This window comes from Zootoca vivipara, chromosome 12, assembly GCF_965207765.1.
Source record: "Zootoca vivipara chromosome 12, rZooViv2.hap1.1, whole genome shotgun sequence".
Classification (NCBI taxonomy): Eukaryota; Metazoa; Chordata; class Lepidosauria; order Squamata; family Lacertidae; genus Zootoca; species Zootoca vivipara.
In genome coordinates, this window is record NC_142595.1 from 53163719 (window position 1) to 53187525 (window position 23807).

The window sequence follows — 23807 nt, forward strand, 5'->3', positions numbered from 1 at the left end:
CTTTCCTTGCCACCTTTACCTGGTTCAGAGATGGGTTCCCACCTTCTTTTCCTACTGTTCCCCCCCCCCCCCCACAATCCGCTCCAGAAAAACACACATAGCAAGGAGAAAGCTGCAAGGCTGAAATAACTACTCACGTAGCGCAGTTAAACTGCAGAACTCCCTCCCACTGGAAGCAGCAATGGCCGCCTGCCTGGATGGCTTTAAGAGGATCCAGCAAATTTAGAGGGGGGAGGAGAGGCTCTGCCTTGCCTCTGTATGCCAGTGCCTGGGAAGCACGAGGAGGGGAGATTTGTGGGTTTCTCAGCTGGCAGAGCACGTCATGGGTTCGAGCCCCACCTTGGGGAAAATATTCCTGCCTTGCAGGGGGTTGGACTAGATGACCGCCAGGGACCCTTCGGATTTTATGATACCTGTTCAGCCACTGTGGAGGCAGGGTGCTGTGCTAGGTGGGCCATTGGCCAGATTCAGTAGGCTCCTCTCATGGAGGCCTATTTTTGCAGCTGACCCTCCATGCCCAGGAACAGCCTACCTGTGAATACCAGATAACAGGGGAACTACAGTTGCAGAAGATTGCTGCCCTCAGGTCTTGCTTGCTGGCTTCTCCTTGGGGGCATGTCATCGGCCCCCTGGCCTCATCCTGCCTCTGACTCCTTCCCCTCCAGCGCTGTGTGACAGATAGCGGCATTGCTCCCCCTTCAAGAGCAGCGCTGGACCCATCCAGCTGTTGCAAAGGCCGTGTCAGAAAATGGATCCCAGGAGAAGCTGCCGTGGTTCCTCTTAAGGCTAAGAATAACCTTTCTTGCCCGAGGGCTGGCTGGGGAGGTGCAGAGAGGCCTAAAGCAGATTATTACTGGCTGCATGCAGGTCACGGAATTGTAGAGCTGGAAAGGGAACCCAGAGTCATCTAGTCCAACCCCCTGCTATGCAGGAATTGCAGCCAAGAGCCAGATCTGGCATCCTGCAGGCGGCGTAACACTTTCCTGTGCAGCCGGCCACAGCTCTTCAACTCTTGTCAGATGAGGGGGAAGGCTGCTCTGTGCATGCTCAGAGACATTCTTGGCTAAGCGTCTCATGTGCTGAGCGAAGGTGGTCAAATAGGTTCAGGGGTGAAGCCCAACAGCTTGGGATGGGGAAGACCCTCTCTCCTACTCACTATTTGATTCTGGAAAGTATGTTTTGGGGTGCAAGTTGGAATGGGGGAGTGTTTCATTCCCCAGCTTCAACTGGACAAATGTGCATTTAATACTAGATTCCTCCCCACCAGGATTTAAATGTTGCCAAAGGAGATTTTGTTTTTTTTTTTTAATATTTTATTGATTTTGCATAATAAAGAGAACATACATAAAAATACATAACCAATTTTCCACCTACTTCTGTCCCCCCTCCACGGGCCCTCCCCTCCCACAAGAGGATCCCCCGAAAAGCGGGCAGTCGACAGTGGTTCAATTTGTGATTGAATTTCTACCCACCCCTCCCCCCCACTCCCGGAACCCCCCTCTGCCACCAAGAGACTCCAGGTTGGCAGGAGAGATAAAAGTGAGTATCCATCCCATCATCTATCCACACTTAATCCCCCCTCAAAAAAAAAAAGAAAAACAAAAACTAGAAAAAGAAAAAAAGAAGAAAAAGTACAGAAAAAAAAATAATAATAATAAAAATTACTAACCATTTTCCATAAACATTGTTTCTATGTAGGCTTCCCCGATCTCCCCCCTATCTGATTTTCATTTTAAATCTCATTTAACAGTTTTCTTATCATTATCCTCATTCTATTTCCAACCTTCCAATCATATATTCATATGCCATCCAAAATCTTTATTAACTTCTCTTTTATTCCCATTTCTCACGCCCTCCCTCCCCCATCCTCCAGGACTCCCCCTGCCACGGAAGAGTCCCGGAGGGCAAAAGGAGGCAAGGGGATGATTCTTTATCCAATTGAGTCCCTCCCCTCCCTCTGCCCCCCCCCAGCCCTGAAGCCCCCCCTGCCACCAGAAGCTCCCAGCCCGAGGGAGACCAACAAGAGGGGGGAGACACCCAACCATCCCAAATCTTCTTGCCCAAACTAATTTTCTAATGTGTCCAATTACTATTACATCCTAATTTTAACTAACTTAAAACAATTTCCCTCCCTTGCCTCAATTTCCTTCCAAGGACTTCCTTATATTTTAATTCCTTTTTACTTTCCCAATCTTTAATTTAACCTTTATTCTCAATTTTTCCTCCTCCTCCCTCGTTCACGGCTATTCCCTTCAATTCCAGCAATGTCCAGAGTCAGCAATCCAGTTTTCAAACCTTCTTATCCATCCTAATACAGAATATATTCCTTCCTCCTTCATCCCTCCCCCTTTTTAACATATTTTGACACCCAAATGTCTCTGTCCTCCCCCCCCCGATGATCCCATCTTGCTTGCCCATTGCGTTTCTTGTGTGCTTTCTGCCACTCAAGCAGCTCTTGCTCTCCCCCCTCGAAGAGGGGGGTGATCCCATTTTTTTTAAGAATTCTCTGTCCCTCAGACAGCTCTTGTATCTCCCCCTCCAAAGGGGGGGTGTTCCAAGTCGAAATTTGGTCTTTCTCCTCTTGTATATCCAAATCATCCTCCTCTTCTTCATTTATGCCATAGTTAAATTCATCTGTCCTATTGTCCTCTATCAAAGTTCTTTCACTCATATTCTGTTTCTGTACATCTTGATTCATTATCTCCAACTGCTGTCGAGTTTTGTCCATTCCGATCTTTATTTCCCATAAGAGTTCCATAACTTTCCTCTGGAAGCCAGGTGCATAATCTATTGTTAACATTTTCCCAAGTTTTCAAGGGCAGAGCAGAGCTTGAAAAACAGGAAGTGGTTACAAGTTACAACTGAATGCTGCAAACTGGATGCGATGTATCCATTCCAAATGTTGTTACATTAGTTTTTATAATTATTTCACTAGGCTGCAACCAATCTCCTGTTTAAACAGTCCAGTCTCTACTTTCCTCAGTTCAGCCTTTATTCACCTAGAAGTGTCTATAAGCCAATTCCACCATTTCCTTTATATCCTCTCAGTCTGCTTGCTGTTCTGTCCGGGTTGCCGCTTTCGGGAGAGGAATCGGCTCTTCTCTCTTTAATGACCTCTATTTGCAGGGATTTTCCAGTTTTAATACAGTTCTCCCCCTTTGCCCTGCCTCAGGGGGAGAGTTTTCTATCAATCCTTGGAATTGTTCAAGTTACGAACCTCCTTTCCCCGGCATCGGGTGCTTCTCCTCTTACTGCTTCCTCTTTCATCAGTGGGGGGGGGATCGGCTTCCGTTTTTTCGATCTCACCCCCGTTCCTAATTTAAAGTCCGATTATAATTTTAAATCCTTTTACTCACGGTTCCCGATCTTTTCAATCTTTCTTTAGGAAAAATCCAGCGCTCTCCGCCTCCGGTTCGGAGCTTCCCTCCGCGAGGATAACGATGGCGCTCAATATGGCCCCCACGACTTCAACCCTTCCTGCGCCGGGGCTCTTATTAGAGCCTGCCGGCGAGCTGGGGAGTCGGGAATCGGGACTCTGCTGAGCATTTGCCCCAGGGACGCTCGACCCTGGGTTCTATGGGGCGCAGCGCCGCTCCCGCTGCTTCCCCCCCCTCGCAAAGGCGGGCTGCCTCGGAGCTCGAAGCAAACCCCACCGGACGGCGTTGGCGCTGAACCCGGAAGCCTGTTGCCAAAGGAGATTTTGAACATCTCCTCTTCCCTGTCTTCTCCCTCTGGCCACTCATCGCCATCCCACTCCCTGGGGGTCTCTGAGCCTTCTTCCCATGGGGGGGGAAGGGTCCTCCCAGGTGGTTCCTCCCACCATTCCTCTGCATCCATCCAGCCCATGACATTGGTTCCTTTATTTAGTCTGCCACAACAGGGTTCCTACTTCCAGCGGCAAGAGGAAGAGAGGAGCCCTCTTGTACCGTGTTTCCCCTTTTTTAAGACACCGTCTTACAACTTTTTTGCCTCAAAAAAACACACGGTGGCTTATTTTCAGGGGGTGTCTTTTTTTTTTTTTTAAGTGCCGGCACAACTGGGTCCCACTGGCTCAGGACGCTTGGCGCTCTCTTCCGCACGCATTTTCTGCCTCTTCTATTCGTTTCCCCTCCTCCCCATCCTGAATCAAGGGCTCTCCTTCCTTGGAGGCTTCTAAGCAGAGGCTGGATGGCCACCTGCCTAGGAGACAGACACCTCACTCTGTGAGGTGGATTTAAACCTTGTAGGATGCCGGAGCAGGAGGTATACACGAAGCTGCCCACCTTCATGTCGGTGTAGGTGGGACTGCGCTGGTCGCAGTCAAAGCACTTGCGGTTGGGTGGGAGCACTGGGAGGCTGCTCATCTCCCATGGCTTCGAAGGCGGAGGCGGCCGGGTGTGTGGGTGTGCGCGCGGAGGTATAGAGGCTGCTCCCCAGGCTCTCTCATGCTGGCTGGGGAATGAGGAGGGAGGCCGGGACCCGTCCCGCTCCGAGACGCTCGTGAGGGAAGCGCGAGGGGGACGAGGCTTGGGCCTGCGCCTCTGGCGCGCGCTACCCCAACTGACAGACCGACGGAAAGAAGGGAAGGGAGGGGGAAAGGGAAGGAGGGGGAGAGGAGCGGCATCAGCTCTCGGCGAGGAGGCCGGGGCAGCTGAATGACAAGCCGAAGAGGAACCTGCGTGGCACCTTTTCTCTGTCGGGGGGGGGGGGAAGAGACGCGATCACAAACATACAGGGGGGAGAGAGAGAAAGACGCACGGGTAGGGAGAGAGAGAGAGACGCGCACACACACACAGAGAAAGGGGGGGGAGAAAGACGCACGGGGAGGGAGAGAGAGACACGCGCGCACACAGAGAATAGGATGGACACGCACACAGAGAGTGCGGCGCTGCTTCGCGCTTTGTCAGCGCTGCAGCCGCCGCCGCTTCTGAGCGCTAACCCGACCTGGCAGGCTTCCTCCTCCTGCCGCGGCCGGCATTGCAGGAGCTGGGTCCTGCTGGCTTGTGCCCTCGGTGCTCTGTGCGGCACTGCTGCACGCTTTATCGGCGCTGCAGCAGCCGCCGCCGCTTCCGGGCACCGACCCAACCTGGCAGGCTTCCTCCTCCTGTTGTGGCCACCGTGCTGGGTCCCGCTAGCTGGCTGGGGCGCTCAGTGGTCTTGCTCCGCACGTCGCGGAAGTATGGCTTATTTTCAGGGTATGTCTTACATTTCTCAAACGATTAAAAACCCTGCCATGCCTTACTTTTTGACTACGTATTAAAAAGGGGGAAACACGGTAAGAAACAGCCCATCTCCCCCCATCCAAGGGTTACAAAAACTTATGCAATACGAAATCAAGATAAACTTTTTAATAAAATAATGGAAATCCTTTATTGAACATTTACAGATACAGTGGAACCTCTGTTTATGAACACCTCGGTTTATGAATTTTTGGTTTACGAACGCCGCGGACCCATCTGGAACGGATTAATCCACTTTCCATTACTTTTAATGGGAAAGTTCGCTTCAGTTTATGAACAGACTTCCGGAACCAATTGTGTTCATAAACCGAGGTACCACTGTAAATTGCAAACAGATAAAAACATTAGCAGGATTGTTGTAATGACCTGCAGTTTGACAAGAGTATATATATTTAAAATAGGTAAGTGAGCAAATTAAATGAATTTGGATATGCAGATTAATAGCTTTAAGGAACTGCAGAAAGAGGGGGAAGGAAGTCAAAAACAGGAAAAGTACAAAATTTAAAATGAACAATTTTAATCAACACAAACTTATATTTCAATGGAAAGTATGGGCCTGCTTTTGGCTGACGAGATAGTCAATATCCGGTTCCATTTTTGTCACTGCCAGTCGTAGCAAGTGATGCAAGTGTTCATCTGTTAGTCTGGATCTGGTTGAGGATTTCAGACGTTTCAGTTGGGAAAAAGTCTGTTCACAGACATAGGTGCTGCCAAAGATGGCTGCAAATTTGAGTGCATGGTTCCTGAGATTTAGGTATGTCTCAGAGGGGAGAGAGGCATAGAAATTAGTGAGCCTGCTTGATTCAAATTTGTCTTTCAGGGAATCACAAGTCTGTAGGTCAATCAATTCCAATTGGTAAATTGTTTCAGCAGTTTCGAAGTCAACAGAAAATGGGTTCTGGAAAAGCTGTATGTCCTGCTGATGGATGTGAAGCTCTTCAAATCGAGTTTGAAACTCCTTTTGCAAAATTTCCAGTAAATCCACACACGTTTTGTTTGGGAATGAAACTGCTGGTTTTCCCGCTGACAGGTTTTGAGTGGTGGGGAGATTGCAGAAGTTTTCCTCCTTCACTTGTTTAATGAGGAGATCCAATTTTGCTTGAAACGCTTTCACATGTGAAAACATATCACAGATGAGCTTCCCCTTTACTTTAAGTTGTACATTGAAACTGTTGAGTAGCTCTGTTACGTCTGTCAGAAAGGCAAGGTGCCATTTCCATTCTGCATCTTTGAGCTCTGGTACTTCTTTGTTTTTCATGAGCATAAAATCAGAAACATGTGGAAGTAAGTCATAAAAATGTTTCAAAACTCTCCCTCGACTCAGCCAAGGGACTTCTGTGTGGTACGGAAGATCTTCACGCTCAACATTTAACTCGGACAGAAATTCCTGAAACTGACTGTGGTTTAGTGCATGAGTTCTAATGAAGTTCACACAAGATACCACAGTTTTCATGACAGAGTCAAACTTCAGTGACTTTTTACAACACAGCGCTTGTTGGTGGATAAGGCTGTGTATGGCTATGGGATGTGGCTGATTGTGTCTGTCCATCTCTTGGTTGATGCGTGCAACCACTCCTCTCATGCTAGGAGCACCATCTGTTGTGACACTGGCAAGTTTAGCCCAGTCCAGCTCCAAATCACGCAGAGTTTGGCAAACTTTTTCAAAGATATCCTCTTCTGTTGTTGTTCCGTCGATGCTTTGCAGTGCAGCAAGCTCCTCTGTGACTTCAAAATTATCATTTGTCCCACGAATGAAAATTAGAAGTTGTGCAGAATCGCGAACATCAGTGCTTTCATCAAGTGCCAATGAAAAATAACAAAGTTTTTTCGAGGAGTTTTGCAAATGTTCGTGCAAATTTCCCCCCATTTCTTCAATGCTACGTGTAACTGCAGGTCCTGAAAGACTCAATGTTCTAAATAAATCAGTCTTCTCCGGACACAACTCTTTGGAAGCAGAAATAATGCATTCTTTAACAAATTCTCCATATCCGAAGGGTCTGCCAGTACGTGCTATGAGCTTGGCAACTTGAAAACTTGCTCGCAATGATGATGTATTTAGCTCCTCTTGCTTCACAAAAGTATTTTGCTGAGTTGTCAATCCATACCTCAGTTTCAACATTTCAGAATCAATTCTTCTTTTTCTTGACATAATGATTTCCTAGGGATTGAAAATTGCTATTAATAAAATACCAATAAATAGAGCTACAAAAACAATATAAGAGCAATAATGGCTAAAATAAAATAAATGTCAGCGCTCAGCAGTACAGTCATACCTCGGTTTAAGTACGCTTCGGTTTGAGTACTTTCAGTTTAAGTACTCCACAGACCCGTCTGGAACGGATTCATCCACTTTCCATTACTTTCAATGGGAAAGTTCGCTTCAGGTTAAGTACAGGCTTCCGGAACCAATTGTGTACTTAAACCCGGGTACCACTGTAATGCAAATGGTCAATGATCATGCTGTATTTTCGCTTTTTCATTATTTTAAATGTGATGAATCTATTTCCAAATATATCTTGCAACGTTAAGTGATAATGCACATTAAATATGGGGGAGCCCATTTTAAAACCTGGTCGTGCCTGACCCCGACCAAGGAGGCTGGAGGAGAGATGCCTCAGCAGCTGCCTGTCTCAATCCTGAAAACAGTTGAACAACACTTATTAAAAAACCAGAAGCCTTTTTACTTGAATAGGACAAAAAATCCCCCCCCCAATATGGTACATTCTTTCTGTATGCCACAATTGCTGCGAGATTATTACTTGCCAAGAATTGGAAGACTCAAAGAGATATCAACTATAGATGAATGGCAAATGAAGATGGACTTTATGGAACTTGCCGAACTGACTGGGAGACTCCGCGACCAGGAAGAAGAGGCTGTGGAGGAAGAATGGAAGAATTTTAAAATACATTTGAAAAAATGTTGTAATATTTAACACATTATATTCCTTAGGGAACTTGATATAGGCTTTTGGTGTTAATGTAGGATTTAGGTTAAGTGCTAGAATGTTTTAGTGTGAAAATTTGATTAAATTTTGGAAACTACCAAAGATGATTAGCATTGGAATTCAGATGGGGGGACCGGGGAAAGTCACCTAATGCCGTTTAGAAAAAGTTATGAAATTGTAAGTGTTATTTGTGTTGTTCTTGTTTTGTTATTCTTTGTTTGTTCTTATAAAATGAATAAAAAAATATTTTTAACCCTGAGGGGTGGCAGAATGAGGCTCCCTGGGCCCAAAACGGCCACTTCCCTATCCTACCTCAGAGCGTAACGACTGAAAAGGGAAGGGGGGCGGCCAGCCTCCCCCCCTCCCCACGGCTGCCTCACCCGAGTCGCTTGCCTCGCGCAGCCAAAGGAACTCTCAGCCACGAACCATAGAGAACGCAAAAGCACCAGCCCGCCTCCTGCACATGCACAGGATCGCATCATCCCTCCCTTACGCACACACCGCTTCCTCCCTCCCTGCAACCAACCGCATTAGTGCATGGGATACCATGCTTCCTTTCGCTATAGACCCATTAAGACAGTGGCGGGTTCTGCAATTGCCAGGCAGACCAGGTTCGGGATCCTGGTGGGCCAGATCTGGCCTGCGGTCAGTTTGAGGACCCCTGTAGTTCACTGTTATCAACCAATGTGGCTGCAGCCCTGTTTAGGGAAGCTTTTTAATGTTTAATAGATTATTGTATTTTAATGTCTGTTGGAAGCTGCCCCAGACTGGCTGGGGAAACCCAGCCAGATGGGCAGGATATAAATAATAAAGTATTATTATTATTATTAATTATTCTATTATTCCAAGGAAGAGTGAAACTGCTAGAGAAGTTCATATACACCAGTTCTTTCCCACAGGTTCCCTGAATCAGAGAAAGTGTTGTCTGTACTGTCCAAATAAACACATGGAATATCCCAGGGAGAACCCAGTAATTGTGAAGTTTGAAAAGAGGCTGATTTAACTAAGCACTGGCATGAGATTAGTCTTTGGAGCAAACTACACATTATGCCACTGCAGCATTGTGTGTGTGTGTGGGGGGTCCCCTCCCTTATCCACTGTTCAGGTGTCTGCACCAATTTACCTAAAAACAACATTCAGGCAATTGTTAATTGTATCATGCCATTTGGTCCTTTGCTCTTTGTTACCCACATTGTAAAAATAGAGCCTTTGGCCTAAAGCGTTAGGTCACCACAGACAGGACCTTTTAAAATAATAAAACATTCAGTAGCACCTTATAGACCAACTAAGTTTGTTCCGAGTACCGTATAAGCTTTCGTGTGCATGCGCACTTCTAGAGATACCATGGCATGAACACGAAACTTATACCAGAACAAACTTAGTTGGTCTCTAAGGTGCTACTGAACAATTTTATTTTATTTTTTATTTCGACTGTCAGACCAACACGGCTATCTACCTGAATCTACAATCATGGTTTTCAAAAAGCTTAAAATGAACACTAAGAAGCTACACAAAAGACTTTCAAGGAGCCACAGGCAGACAAACCTAGAGATGTCCCACTTACAGCAAACCCAGTAGGAACAATTCCTTGCATAGGGAAAAGCTGCAAGTGGGGGGATTTGTTTTATGCCTTCTCTGACACCACGTTCGTTAGCAACCAAAACAAACAGGCAACACTGAAGGCAAGATGACACGAAGCAGGCATAGGCAAACCCGGCCCTCCAGATGTTTTCGGACTACAACTCCCATGATCCCTAGCTAACAGGACCAGTGGTCAGGGTCAGGGGCGTACCCAGGATCAAAACTAGGGGAGGGGGGCAAGCCATGGTCGTTCAGGTTGTGACATTTCAGCATGGAAAAGGCGAATGAAACCCAACATTTTATTATATATAATTATAGCAGTGCTTTATTACGGTAGCTGTTACAATTATTTGCTTGGGAAAAAATTAATTTTTATTCTAGTTACATGTCTTATACTAATATCGTTTTTCTTGGGTTTGAAGAAAACTTGTTCAAAACTTTCAATTCAATCCAGTCCTGATTTTCCTTGAAGAATTTCCGATGGACGCTCATCAAACACAACCCAGTCAGTCTTTCCTCTCCCATTGTACTTCTGAGCCAGGTCTTTACCCTTCGAAGGGTACTGAAAGATCGTTCAACAGTAGCTGTGGTGGATGGGAAAGCACTTAAAATGAGGAGTGCGTGCCTTGTTGCAGGAAAAAAAATATTAGCCTCCTCCAAAAGTGCAGCCACTTCAATGTCCTGTAATGTGTCTGCTGCTAAATCCTTCTCTTTCCACAGATTATACCACAATTTTAATTCTGCAGCGATATCACCCAACTCATAAAACTCCATGAAGGGCTTTGCATTTTTTTCCAAATCTCTTGAAGCCATTTTTAGCATGTATGAAGGATGAAGATGGGATAAGGCAAAAGCAGGTGTATTTTCATGTGAGAATCTAACATTCAAACATAAAGTTAGGGAGTCAAGATAAGGGATGATCAACGACCGTCTCCAGTATTCAATCGCAGTCTCAGATGGCGGATTACCTGTGCGTATTTGCTTTTGAGAGATTCGTGGTACTGATAATTCAACCCCGACTTTCTCTGCGATATCATGTGCTTTTTTAAGTAATTCATCAGAAACATGCTCAATTTCTTGTCGATGCGTCTTGATGAGATCAAGGATTAGACCAATATGTTTCCTCACCCTAATCAAATCCATATTTTTACCTTGCAGAACATTCGCAGCGGGTTCCAAAATCGCAGAGTATTCTGCAATCATGACTAAACCTACGATGAAACTTGGTTTAGTAACTACACAGTGCAATAGATGGGCAGATGTTCTTGTAGCATAGTTTCCTTCGACTGAGAGATGTTCTAGTGCATTGACGATTTCATGGAAGCTTTCTGAAAAATTTCTTATGCTCTTGTATTTCTCAGACCGTCTGGTCTCACAGAGTCTTGATAGATTGGGAACCAAATTCCTGCGGGCTGACGACTCACTAAAGAAGGATATTGTATCCTGAACCGTTGCAATTATGTTTCTTATTTCTGGTAGTGTGCTAGCATCATTGACCACAAGATTTAGTTTGTGGCTTGAGCAATGGAAAAATAAAGATTTACTGTACTTTTTCTTCAGAATGGCCTGCACACTACCTTCTTTTCCAGCCATCGTAGAACATCCGTCAAATCCAAATCCAACGCAATTCTCTGCTGGAAGATTCTGATCAACTAAAAAACTCTGAATTGCGCTAGCGATTGTAGGGGCTTCTTGAGATTTCAGCTCAACATAGCCTACAAATTCCTCTCTGATTTTTTTTTGTCTCTCATCATAAAACCGCAATCCGATAGGAAGCTGTTCTTTTCCTGCGATATCTGCTGTTTCATCAGCTATTACAGCGTAAGCTTTTGCTTGTTTACAATCTTCGATAATTCTTTCTTTGACAACTTCACCACATAATCTTATAATCTCATTTTGAATTTTTGGTGAAGTGTAAACTGCATTTTTTCGACATCTATCCAAGTAACTCTTTAGCTTCTCATCACCACAGCCAATTCTCAAAAGGCCAAAGAAAACCCCCTCATCTCCTTCCTTTCCTCTAAGCGGCAAATCATGAGTTCCACGAAATATGATACAAGAAATGATTGATAACAATATTTGTTTTTCTTCAATCATCCTCTGGTGACCACTTTGCAACTGGACATCAACGTGTACCGGTGAAGAATTACTAGACCCTTGTTCCATAATCGACTCCAAATCTGATGGTTTGGTCAGTTGAGTTCCATCCTCATCACCATCATTGCTTCCACTTCCACTACTGTCATCTTGATCCTTTTTCCGTTTGAGAGATTTTCTGTCTGAAAATCATAGAAATTAACATAGTACACAAACCGTTAACAATCATTCATCCAAAAAAATAAAAATAAAATGATGTAATAATTTTAGCATTAGATTTGCCTGCAGACAAGTCAGACTCAGCTCCTTTGAATAATACAATAATAAACAGCATAACATTGATTATAATAAACCTCTCTTATTATTACTTGTTGGTGAACATATAATAAATGTTATTTTTGATTTGTATTTGAGAAATTTGAAAACTTGAAATTTGAAAACACTGGTGTTTTTTTTTCCTAAACGCGAGTCCAATATTCAACAGTATTCCACATTAGGGACACTGCGAGCCGAATTTGGAATGGTAGGAGTTTACTCAATAATATTTGATTTTATAAATTCAGATTGTGGTGAAATAAATTCATCAAGTCCAAACTGCCACTAAAGATCTAAGCAATACTATAAAATAACTTTCACTCATAAAAAACTGAAATTCATGGAGATAGAAATGAAATTTGTTTTCCATAATAGGGCACTTTAAATGTTTTTAAATCTAATTTTTAAATCAATGGTGTTCTAAAATGTATAATTTAGAAAAATAATAAACTTAGAGAGGGGAGAAAGAAAGTTATAAAATATGGTATGCAGTAGAAAATTTTCTGATCAAATCAAACCTAATCATCCTAGTTCCTAGATATTAATATATTTTTACAAATAAAAGTAACATTTTAGCATAAAATTAAATAAAGTTTTAATTTAAAATTTAATTTTCTACAGAAATTACTTAACTTACCTTTTTGGAACCAATTTCTTATATCCATTTAGGCAGCCTTGATGTCTTCTAAATGTAAATAAGAAGGTAAACTTATAAACTATAACTGGAAAACATTCGAACAATTGGTTGTTTCAAAGAAACACTTAGTAAACATTAACAGTGAATGCTAACTAACGCCTCGCATTCAACTAAAATACTGATCAACTAGCGGCGGGCAGCTCAGTATAGTGACACGGAACTCACTAGACCCCTCTAGAAGATTCCCTCTTCTCTCTACTAGAGCCCGCTAGAGACCTCTTCCTCCCGTGAATCCCACTGGCTGGCTGACATAGATTCCTCTACCAGTCGCTAGGTGGCTCTAGATACACCATTTTTACACCATTTCAGTGTGGTAAACTACTGATTATTCGCCATTGCCCTACCAAATTTTGTTTCGTTTCATCACTTTATAACCATTTAATTTTTTTGCTTCTATTTTTTTATAATAATTTTTATTAATTTTGCATATTAACAAAACAAAGACACATACACAATTAAGTAACATAATTTCCACCTTCTTCTAACCCACCCTCCATGAGATCCCTCCTGCCACAAGGTATTCCCATGAACAGTACGCAGTCGAAGGCGGTGCATTTTATAATTGGGCTTATCCCCACCCCTCCCTCCTCACCCCAGCAACCCCCCCCTGCCACCGAGGAGTCCTAGGGTAATAAGAAGAGAGAAGGTGAGTGTCCACCCAACTATTTAAACTTTACCAAAAATCATCAAGAAAAAAGAAAAAGAAAAAAAGAGAAAAACACATAAAAAAGAAAAAGAAACAGAAAAAAATAGAATAAATCTTTTTTCCAAACCATTGTGTTATGGGCTTCCCCTACCTCCCCCTTTCCTGATTTTCATCATCATTTAAGCAGTTTTCTTGTCATATCCCCCACTCTATTTTCGAAATTCTCCAATCTTATATCAATAACATCCTTATTTTCTATTAAATTTTCTTCTATCATCATTTCTCATTCTCTCCCCCCCCACCCCCCCTGCCACAGAGAGTTTCTAGAGGAAAGAAGGGGAGAGGCAATGGTTCTTTTTCCAATTGGGTCTTCCCTCCCTCCCCGCCCCAGGAGCCCCCCCTGCCACCAAGAGCTCCCTGCGTGCAGAGGGCCGACAAGAGGAAGAGGAACCCCCAATCGTCCCCTGAATTATTCATCAATCTCTTTTATAATACTTCTAAATAACTCCTAAATCTTGTTTCTATCTCATCATCATTCTTTTTCTTCCCATGCCCTAATTTTTCCCAAAAACTCCCATATTCTTAAAACCTATTTGCATTCCCAATTCTAAATTTTCTCCTTATCCCCAATTCTCCCCCCCCCTGATCTCTGCCTTCCCCCTCCAGTCCAGCAAGTACCAAAGTCCATGATCCAGTTTTCAGTCCTTTTTTTTTAATCCATCCTGTTAAACAGAATACTTTCCTCCTTCATCCCACCCCCTTCCTGACAAATTTTCCAGTCCAGGCTTCTCTATTCTCCTCCCCCCAGAAGTTCTTTCTTCTTTGCAGGATGCATTTCTTGTGGGTTTTCTGTCTCTTCAGAAATTCTTGCTTCTCCCCCTCGAAAGGAGGGGTATTCCAACTCTCTGTTATTTCTTTGTTCTTTTGCAGATCCTGTGTCCCATCCCCATTTTCTTCAGTTTTGTTGTAGTTCAAATCATTTCTAGCTTTTCAAGGTCAGAGCAAAACTTGGGAAACAGGAAGTGGTTACAAGTTATAATTATTCCTTATAGTCCAAACTGGATGCATTATATTCCATGTATTTTACCTTCAACTTCTTAATTATTTCCAAAAGGCTGCGTTCAGCCCTCAAATATCAAACCGAAAATCTTTAAAAGTCAGTTCCTTCCTTTCCCTCACCCCATTATTTTCCACTCACTGTTCTGTTCGGGGTGCTGATTTTCAGGGTATGGCTTATGCTTGCAGGGTTTTTACAATCTGAAACCGTTCTCCCCCTTTACCCTGCCTCTGGGGGAGAATCTTAAGTCAGTTTTTGGAAATATTCAAGCAGTAAAGTTCTTTGCCCCGGCACCGGGAGTCTTCCTTAAGCTGCTTCCTCTTTAAATCAGTAGGGGGGGAGATCGGCTTCCGTTTTTCAAATCTCACCCCCGTTCCAAATTTTAAATCTTTAAATCCTTTTTTTTACTCAAATCCTTCTTTGGAAAAATACAGCACTCTCCGCCTCCGGCACGGAGCTTCTCCCTGCAAGGGTAGCGATGGCACTCCAAAATGGCCCCCGCAACTACAACCCTTCTCGCTCCGGAGCTCTTATTAGAGCCTACCGGAGAGTTGGGGAGTCGGGATTGGGGCGCTGCTGGGCTAATTCTGCCCCCAAAACGCTCAATTTGGGGTTCTATGGGGTGCAGCGGCGCTCCCGCTGCTTCCCCCCCTTGCAGAGTCGGGTCGCCTCGGAGCTCGAGACGGACCCCGCCGGACGACGCTGGCGCTGAACCGGAAGCCTAATTTTTTTTGCTTCTAGAGGGGGCAGCTGCGCCCCCCCACCCCTCGCTGGGTACGCCCATGGTCAAGGGTGATAGGGATTGTACAGTGGTACCTCACAAGAAGAAATTAATTCGTCATTTCATCTTACAAAAATTTAGTCTTGCGAAGTGTGGTTTCCCATAGGAATGTATTGAAATTTAATTAATGCGTTCCTATGGGCTTCGGGGGACTGGCGGCGGCAGCGGCGCTTGCTCACTTGGCTCCGGGAAGGAAGGCAGGCAGGTGGCAACAGCGGGCACTGTTTGCCGGGGCTGTTGCCGCCTGCCTGCCTTCCCCGAGCCAAGCGAGCAAGCGCCGCCGGCAGTTCCCCGGAGCCGAAGCGCAGCGGGCGCTGCTTGCCGGGGCTGTTGCCGCCTGCCTTCCCCGAGCCCTTGCTTGCCTCGGGGAAACCAGGCGCAGGGGCATGGCAAGGCAACGTGACGCCCGGGGCAGCAAATTGCCATGCACCCGGGTGCCGCAGCATCAAACTGCTCCCCACCCCCCCATCGCCGCTTGTATAAAAGCAGGCATTGGCAAGCAGCGGATGCACGGCGGCTCAGCTCTAGCGCTGGGATCCTCTGCTCGCGATCCCAGCGCTAGAGCTGAGCTGCTGGCAAACCTCAACCTCGTACGAGGATGCTGCCACTCGGGCTCCTCTGCTCAGCAGCCGCATCCCTGTATGGATGGCTGAGGTTTGCCGGTGGCTCAGCTCTAGCGCTGGGATCGCGAGCAAAGGAAGAAGGGGCAGGCGGCAGCTGATCCTTCCCTGTTCCCCGTCAAACTTCTCCCCACCCCCATCGCCGCTTGCCAATGCCTGCTTTTACAAGTGGCGGCGGCGGTGGGGAGAAGTTTGACGCCGTGGCACCCAGGTGCATGGCAATTTGCTGTCCCGGGTGTCACGGCGCCTCGCTACTGTACGCTCCTGCGCCTGACTTCCCCGAGCCAACCAAGGGCTCGGGGAAGGCAGGTGGCAAAACCCCTGGCAAGGCAAGCTGTTGCCGCCTGCCTTCCCCGAGCCAAGCGAGCAAGCGCCAGTTGCCAGTCCCCCCGGAGCCGAAGCGTCTTGCGAAGCACAGCCATAGACGAATTCGTATTGAGAGATGCCTCGCGCAACGCAAAACGCTATCTTGCGAATTTTTCGTTGCGCGAGGCATTCTTCTTGCGAGGTACCACTGTAGTCCCAAAACATCTGGAGGGCAGAGTTTGCCTACCTACATTAGAGTTGGATACAGTCAACTCTAAATTCATTCATTCCGCAAGCAGTTTCTTATAGCAAAAATTTCGTCTTGGAAAGCGCATTTGTGCGACCGGGGAAAAAATGGAAAAAAATTCTTCCTGCAAAGCACAGCCATAGGAAACTTTGTCTTGCGAGTCTCCAAAGAGATTGCAAAACACACGACTGTATATTATGTCAGGAGTAGGCAACCTAAGGCCTGGATGCGGCCCAATCGCCTTCCAAATCCAGCCTGCGGACGGTCCAGGAATCAGCGTGTTTTTACATGAGTAGAATGTGTGCTTTTATTTAAAATGCATATCTGTGTTATTTGTGGGGCATAGGAATTCATTCATTCTTATTATTTTTTAAAATATAGTCTGGCCCACCACATGGTCTGAGGCACGGTGGACCGGCCCACGGCTGAAAAAGGTTGCTGCTGACCCCTGCATTATGTGCAGGGGAAGGAGGAAATAGGCACAGGAACTAGCATTTCCTGCAGTTTAGCATACTGAATTTTAATACACCTGGCTGTTTCTAAGAATACTGAAGGGGGGGGAAGAAGAGAGATTAAGGATAGAAAGAAAAACTACTGTTAAGCCTTCACCTGCCCCCCTCTATTGATGTTACTGCTCCTCCGCTTTCCCCCCCCTCTGCGGCAGGCATGCCCAAACTCTGCCCTCCAGATGTTTTGGGACTACAATTCCCATCATCCCTGACCACTGGTCTTGTGAGCTAGGGGTGATGGGAGTTGTAGTCCCAAAACATCTGGAGGGTCGAGTTTGGGGGGTGCCCGCTCTATGGCTTCTTTCTCACAAAATCTCATTTACCGTACCTTGTTGCAGGAATTTATGTATAGGTGGGGGGTTGCCCCTCCAGCAGATACCATGCACATACACCGCACTACCAAAATCATCACAATCACTTTTGTGACTTGTCCCTACAAAACACTTCATCAGAGTTTCTTCCTATCTATTCAAAGGGCCTCTGCTGCATAATACCACATGTAACAATTCACTGATAAATGCACCTATGTACTGGCTCACAGAGGAAAATACAGAAATTCATATAGACATGTGAGCTCAGCTACTCAGCAGCCCCTCTCTGCCTGAGTGATAGTTCCTGGCATCCTGATACCTGACTACCAGACTGATAGCCATTCCAGAAATAACAAGCCCAGATGAAGACAAAGGGGTGCGATTAACTTGGCTGGGAAACAGGGAAATGTAAATATCTCTTTTGTTACACTTGAGGGATGTTTAGTGGAGGGCAAGGGGAAGCATGGGGAAGGGTCCAGGGTGCTCAGATGACTGCCACCTAACCTCCCCTTTCATGATGTAACCATGATGCATAAGTGATGTAGTTTTTTTGGGGGGGTGTAACTTATTAGTTTGGGTTCTCTTTTGTAAGGGGCTTCCCTCTTGCTTCACCTGGTGGCAGGTGGGAGTCCTGTTGCCACAGTCTTCAATAAAGACCAGGCACCCCCAAACTGAGGCCCTCCAAATGTTTTGGCCTACAACTCCCATGATCCCTAGCTAACAGGACCAGTGGTCGGGGAAGATAGGAACTGTAGTCCAAAAAATCCAGAAGGCCGAAGTTTGGGGAAGCCTGATGAAGACCAAGCCTACTGGCTGCTGTTTTGCTCTGGTATCCCTGTTTTCTTTGTCCAAGGGAGCCCTCAGATTTCTCCATTCACGTGCCCCGGCCAGCCCAACCAACCCGGCCTCCTCCTGAGGCTCCACAGGGCGCGAGTCCCGGGCGGCCACGTGACGCCGCCATTGCTGGCCTCTGCGACCCCCACGCGCTAAGCAACCCCGCTCCCCCAACCTCCGCGCGCCCATTCTCGCGAGAGGACGAGCTCCCTCAGAGGCCGGTGAGGCCTCTTACCCGCCCGCCTTGCGCAGTTCCCCGGCTGCAGGGGAAGGGGGAAAGGAGCCTTTACTTCTAACCGCCGGGCTTCTTTATTTTAGGCGGGGTGGGCGTTCACACTTCGGCGGAAGCTTCCGACCCTCGCGCCGGCAGTGGCTGCGGCCTTCGAAGGAAGCGCTTTCTCCCACCCCTCAAGTTTTAAGCCAGGGCGCTGCGGTTCTTTTAAAAGGGCTGCCGGGACATGCCATCTCCGCGGAAGGCGCGAGGGGGGGGGAAATAAAGCGCAGAGCCCGGGATTCTCCCGAGGGAGAGACGAAACGGCGGAGGCTGTGGGAAGCCGAATCACTTCGCTCCCCCTCCATGCCTGCGCCTCCCCTCATCCTTCTGTTTCCCGTCTCCGCTGCCAACCGCCACACCTATCACCTATCTTCCCCCCCCCCAGCCTTACTTCACTTGGTAGGCTCCAGTCCCCGCCGATCTTCCCGCGCTTTTCAAAGCCGGCGCTTGGTATCCCTCTGTCTCTCTCAACCGCCGCCTTCCTCTCGCGCGCCAAGAGCGGGAAACAGGGACTTCTTATACCCTCCGCTCCGGGCCAAACCATTGTTGCTGGAGCGGGAGGGGGGTGCAGGGAAGGAGAGAGAGAGAGAAGACCAGGCCAGACCGCGCCATTCCTTGATTTCTTCAGGAAACCATTGTATCCCAGACAGGTTTCAAAGGCCTGACATATATACCGAACGCGCACTCAGGTCCTTTGTCGAAAAATGAGGATGTGGAATGTACCAACTGTGCTTCTCTCTCCCCCCCCTTCATTCCTCTTCATGCTGTTCTCATTCAAATGGTTGCTTGACCCTAGAGCTAACAGTGCAGAGTCAAGCGGGACTCGCTCCGCACTCGCTTCTTCTCTTTTGATTTGGGACCTGCTTTTTGCAGCAGGAGAGCGGCAAAAATGCACGTGGAGAGGGTTAGATGCTGGGGCCTTCTGCCTGCTCAGCAGCTTCCGCTCCACCGCTGCACAACACCTTGAAGGGTTGGCGCAGCAGTTAATGATGCCATTTTGTCATTTTCTGTTTACTTGGTTATTTAACCAGATTCCTTGCGTGGGCCACAGAGGATGAAAGGCTTCGGTTTCTGCAGATGTGCATGCTCTGTTTTATTTTAATATGCTCCTTTAGTTTCTGCAGCGCTGCTGCCTTTCTTTGCCATCGATCATCCTAAATCAAGAAAACGAAATCGCTTAGGTATAGACAAGACAAACAAGTGGTTATATGATACTGTATTATAGAACTACTAGTTACACTGGATCTCCTGCCATCTGGGGTCCTTGAGAATAAGCCCGATTATATAATAATAATAATAATAATAATAATTTATTATTTATACCCCACCCATCTGGCCGGGTTCCCCCCAGCCACTTTGGGCGGCTTCCAACAAAACATTAAAATACAGAAATCCAGCAAACATTAAAAGCTTCCCTAAACAGGGCTGCCTTAAGATGCCTTCTAAAGGTCTGGTAATTGTTGTTCTCTTTGACCTCTGGTGGGAGGGCATTCCACAGGGTGGGTGCCACTACCAAGAAGGCCCTCTGCCTGGTTCCCTGTAACTTGGCTTCTCGCAGCGAGGGAACCGCCAGAAGGCCCTCGGTGCTGGACCTCAGTGTCCGGGCAGAACGATGGGGGTGGAGACGCTCCTTCAGGTATACTGGACCGAGGCCGTTTAGGGCTTTAAAGGTCAGCACCAACACTTTGAACTGTGCTCGGAAACGTACTGGGAGCCAATGTAGGTCTTTCAGGACCGGTGTTATGTGGTCTCGGCGGCCTCTCCCAGTCACCAGTCTAGCTGCCGCATTCTGGATTAGTTGTAGTTTCCGGGTCACCTTCAAAGGTAGCCCCACGTAGAGCGCATTGCAGTAGTCCAAGCGAGAGATAACTAGAGCATGCACCACTCTGGCCAGACAGACTGCAGGCAGGTAGGGTCTCAGCCTGCGTACCAGATGGAGCTGATAAACAGCTGCCCTGCACACAGAATTGACCTGTGCCTCCATGGACAGCTGTGAGTCCAAAATGGGGCACAGTTACCCCATTCAGGACCAGGGAGTCCACCACACCTGCCCGCCTCCTGTCCCCCACAAACAGTACTTCTGTCTTGTCGGGATTCAATCTCAATCTGTTTGCCGCCATCCATCCTCCAACTGCCTCCAAGCACTCACACAGGATTACACATAAACAGGGTCAGTAGGGCTTTAGGTCCTTAACTTTGCTCCTTTCAGGGTTTGTGCGGAAAAGGCCTCTGTGCCTGCTGAGAGGGGCTCTGATTTTTAATACTTTTTAATAGATGCGGAGGGCATTTTGCTCAGGGCCCTTCTCTTCCCCCAGCTAAATGCAGAGCTTGCCAACAAATCTCCATCAAGGGGACCCACTGACTGAATTCCTATTTTAAATGTTCTAAGCTACTTTTTGGTATGAGTAATTTGCGACAGACCATTTATTAATGAAATGCTTGTTTTATATTTAGGAAATACAACTGGGCAGATGTCACTATTAAATGTATCATTCTTCTTAGTAAGGTGCAGAAAGAAAATATGTAGAGAAAGCATGTTGGTATCAGTGGATGTGGAAAGTAAACCTGTTTGGCTGACTTCGGTTAAAGAGAGTACACATACAAGATATTCCTTTTAGGCTTTCCCCATTTCCTTTCTCCTTGCTGTTATAAGAATTTTAAGGTCTTCGATATATAAGAAATGTTCATAAATGTACCAAGCTAAAAAATGCAGGAAGACAATCCTGAAGCCATTTTCAGTCTCCCAAAACCGACCAAATGTTTCTCTGAAAGGAGGAAGGAAATGTAAAAAAAAACCTCCCCATTCTCTCTGTGCTCACAGATCCTGCCTTAAGGGCACATTTAAGGTGTGAATGGGGTGAGCCTGGGACCTGGGTTCCGGAATTGAGTACTGTAGTGAGAAGTTAGAATAACAAAAGAGTTGCCAGGCTCCCAGGTAATCCAACATTAACTGGTAAAAACTGCCAGACAGGAGATAAACAAGGTACTCAGATTTCTGCTGTGTTGTTGTTGTTGTTGTTTAGTCTTCGTGACCCCTTGGACCAGAGCACACCAGGCACTCCTGTCTTGCACTGCCTCCCGCAGTTTGGTCAAACTCATGTTCGTAACTTCGAGAACACTGTCCGACCATCTCGTCCTCTGTCGTCCCCTTCTCCTAGTGCCCTCCATCTTTCCCAACATCAGGGTCTTTTCCAGGGAGTCTTCTCTTCTCATGAGGTGGCCAAAGTCTTGGAGCCTCAGCTTCAGGATCTGTCCTTCCAGTGAGTATTCAGGGCTGATTTCCTTCAGAATGGATAGGTTTGATCTTCTTGCAGTCCATGGGACTCTCAAGAGTCTCCTCCAGCACCAGAATTCAAAAGCATCAATTCTTCGGCGATCAGCCTTCTTTATGGTCCAGCTCTCACTTCCATACATCACTACTGGGAAAACCATAGCTTTAACTATATGGACCTTTGTAGGCAAGGTGATGTCTCTGCTTTTTAAGATGCTGTCTAGGTTTGTCATTGCTTTTCTCCCAAGAAGCAGGCGTCCTTTAATTCCCTGACTGCTGTCACCATCTGCAGTGATCAAGGAGCCCAAGAAAGTAAAATCTCTCACTGCCTCCATTTCTTCCCCTTCTATTTGCCAGGAGGTGATAGGACCAGTGGCCATGATCTTGGTTTTTTTGATGTTGAGCTTCAGACCATATTTTGCGCTCTCCTCTTTCACCCTCATTAAAAGGTTCTTTAATTCCTCCTCGCTTTCTGCCATCAAGGTTGTGTCATCTGCATATCTGAGGTTGTTGATATTTCTTCCGGCAATCTTAATTCCGGCTTGGGATTCATCTAGTCCAGCCTTTCGCATGATGAATTCTGCATATAAGTTAAATAAGCAGGGAGACAATATACAACCTTGTCATACTCCTTTCCCAATTTTGAACCAATCAGTTGTTCCATATCCAGTTCTAACTGTAGCTTCTTGTCCCACATAGAGATTTCTCAGGAGACAGATGAGGTGATCAGGCACTCCCATTTCTTTAAGAACTTGCCATAGTTTGCTGTGGTCGACACAGTCAAAGGCTTTTGCATAGTCAATGAAGCAGAAGTAGATGTTTTTCCTGGAACTCTCTAGCTTTCTCCATAATCCAACACATGTTTGCAATTTGGTCTCTGGTTCCTCTGCCCCTTCGAAATCCAGCTTGCACTTCTGGGAGTTCTCAGTCCACATACTGCCTAAGCCTGCCTTGTAGAATTTTAAGCATAACCTTGCTAGCGTGTGAAATGAGCGCAATTTCTGCTGTAGAGCACCCTTTTTCTGTGATGCAGGTATGACATGTCTGGGGGGTGGTCTGCCTTCTGTGATGTATGTCTGATGCTTCTGGGGGTGGCCTTGGAGGGCAATTTCAAATGTCTATATAAGGGCAGGCACACCTTTGTTCTGGGTCCTCCTTTCTCCTGCCTGTGAGGGGAGCACCCTGTTGCAACAGTCAATAAAGATCAAGCTTACTAGCTGCTTTGCTTCTCAATATTATCTGGTTGGCCTCTGTTATTTTCTCCTACTGATAGAAAACCTCCAAAGGACTCTACAAGGGCTCTTGTATACCCCTTCAGGGAATAAGGGCAGATTTTGTTTAGTACATCGCGGAGAAATATTTGGGGTCAATTTGGGAGAGTCCGAATGGCTTCAGGATTGCTCTCCTGTACTATTTCAGACACCTGGTTTGTTATTCTTATAACAAGACCCTCGCCTTGAAACCCTAAAAGGGGTTTGCCCCCCTCCCCGCTCAGCCTCTTCTACAACCCCCCCATGGCAGCCATTTTGTGACATGCCCCCATGGCATTCCCCTCCAGCACCCAACACCCCCCCACCCGTGGTCGTGTTTCTCACTCAGGCCTCGGGTCAGGGCTGCTCAAACAAGGCAGATTCTCCTCGGGGCCCCAAACCTCTGTGTTACCGTATAAGAGTTAAAAGGCGTCCTTCTCCAGGAGGGAGCTCGGACCTCCGGCAGAGCACAATTGAAAGCCCTTACCGGCTAGTAAAATGACAGAGATGTTAGGGCAAAATTCTGGGTGCGAGAATGCTCAGCCACCCAGCTCATCAGGCAAGGGCCTGTGGTCGTTGTGGAGTATAAAAAAGGAAGGAGTCCAGCCACGATCCAGAGCAAACAGCAAGGTTTATTACTGCGCAACAGGTTCAATGCCAGACTGAACACCGTGAACAGGGCTGCAGGAACTTTTAAAAGTTCCCACCACCATCCCATAATGCACATCGAAAGCATCATACATACATCACTTGTGACAGGGTAAAATGTCAGAAAAGGGAAGGTGCAAGGGGCATTAGCATACAGGTAGACAGGAGGTAAAGAGGATTAACACAAGGTAACAGTGCA

General features: G+C 46.5%; 1 protein-coding gene, 2 long non-coding RNA genes and 1 other non-coding gene across 5 annotated transcripts; 1 reads left to right on the forward strand and 3 right to left on the reverse strand.

Moving 5' to 3' along the window:
- Positions 1-8: 8 nt before the first annotated feature.
- LOC148684154 (uncharacterized) lies at positions 9-7378 on the forward strand. Its single transcript, XR_015946669.1, has 2 exons — positions 9-3927; positions 5260-7378. It is a non-coding gene; the product is annotated as an uncharacterized LOC148684154 (long non-coding RNA).
- Positions 5324-18930, reverse strand: LOC148684155 (uncharacterized). Of its 2 annotated transcripts, none has more exons than XR_015946665.1 (3): positions 18503-18930; positions 7983-8093; positions 5324-7377 (listed from the first exon to the last, which is right to left on the reverse strand). It is a non-coding gene; the product is annotated as an uncharacterized LOC148684155 (long non-coding RNA). The 2 variants fall into 2 exon arrangements; XR_015946666.1 differs by having other exon boundaries at positions 18456-18930.
- LOC118095939 (small nucleolar RNA SNORA13) lies at positions 9714-9849 on the reverse strand. The gene has a single exon (XR_004693852.3). It is a non-coding gene; the product is annotated as a small nucleolar RNA SNORA13 (small nucleolar RNA).
- On the reverse strand, positions 10043-18930 carry LOC118095778 (52 kDa repressor of the inhibitor of the protein kinase-like). The gene is made up of 3 exons (XM_035137012.3): positions 18831-18930; positions 12795-12842; positions 10043-12024 (listed from the first exon to the last, which is right to left on the reverse strand). Exons 2-3 carry the CDS (start codon positions 12820-12822, stop codon positions 10136-10138), a joined length of 1917 nt encoding a protein of 638 aa, XP_034992903.3. The 5' UTR covers positions 12823-12842; positions 18831-18930; the 3' UTR covers positions 10043-10135.
- Positions 18931-23807: the final 4877 nt, after the last annotated feature.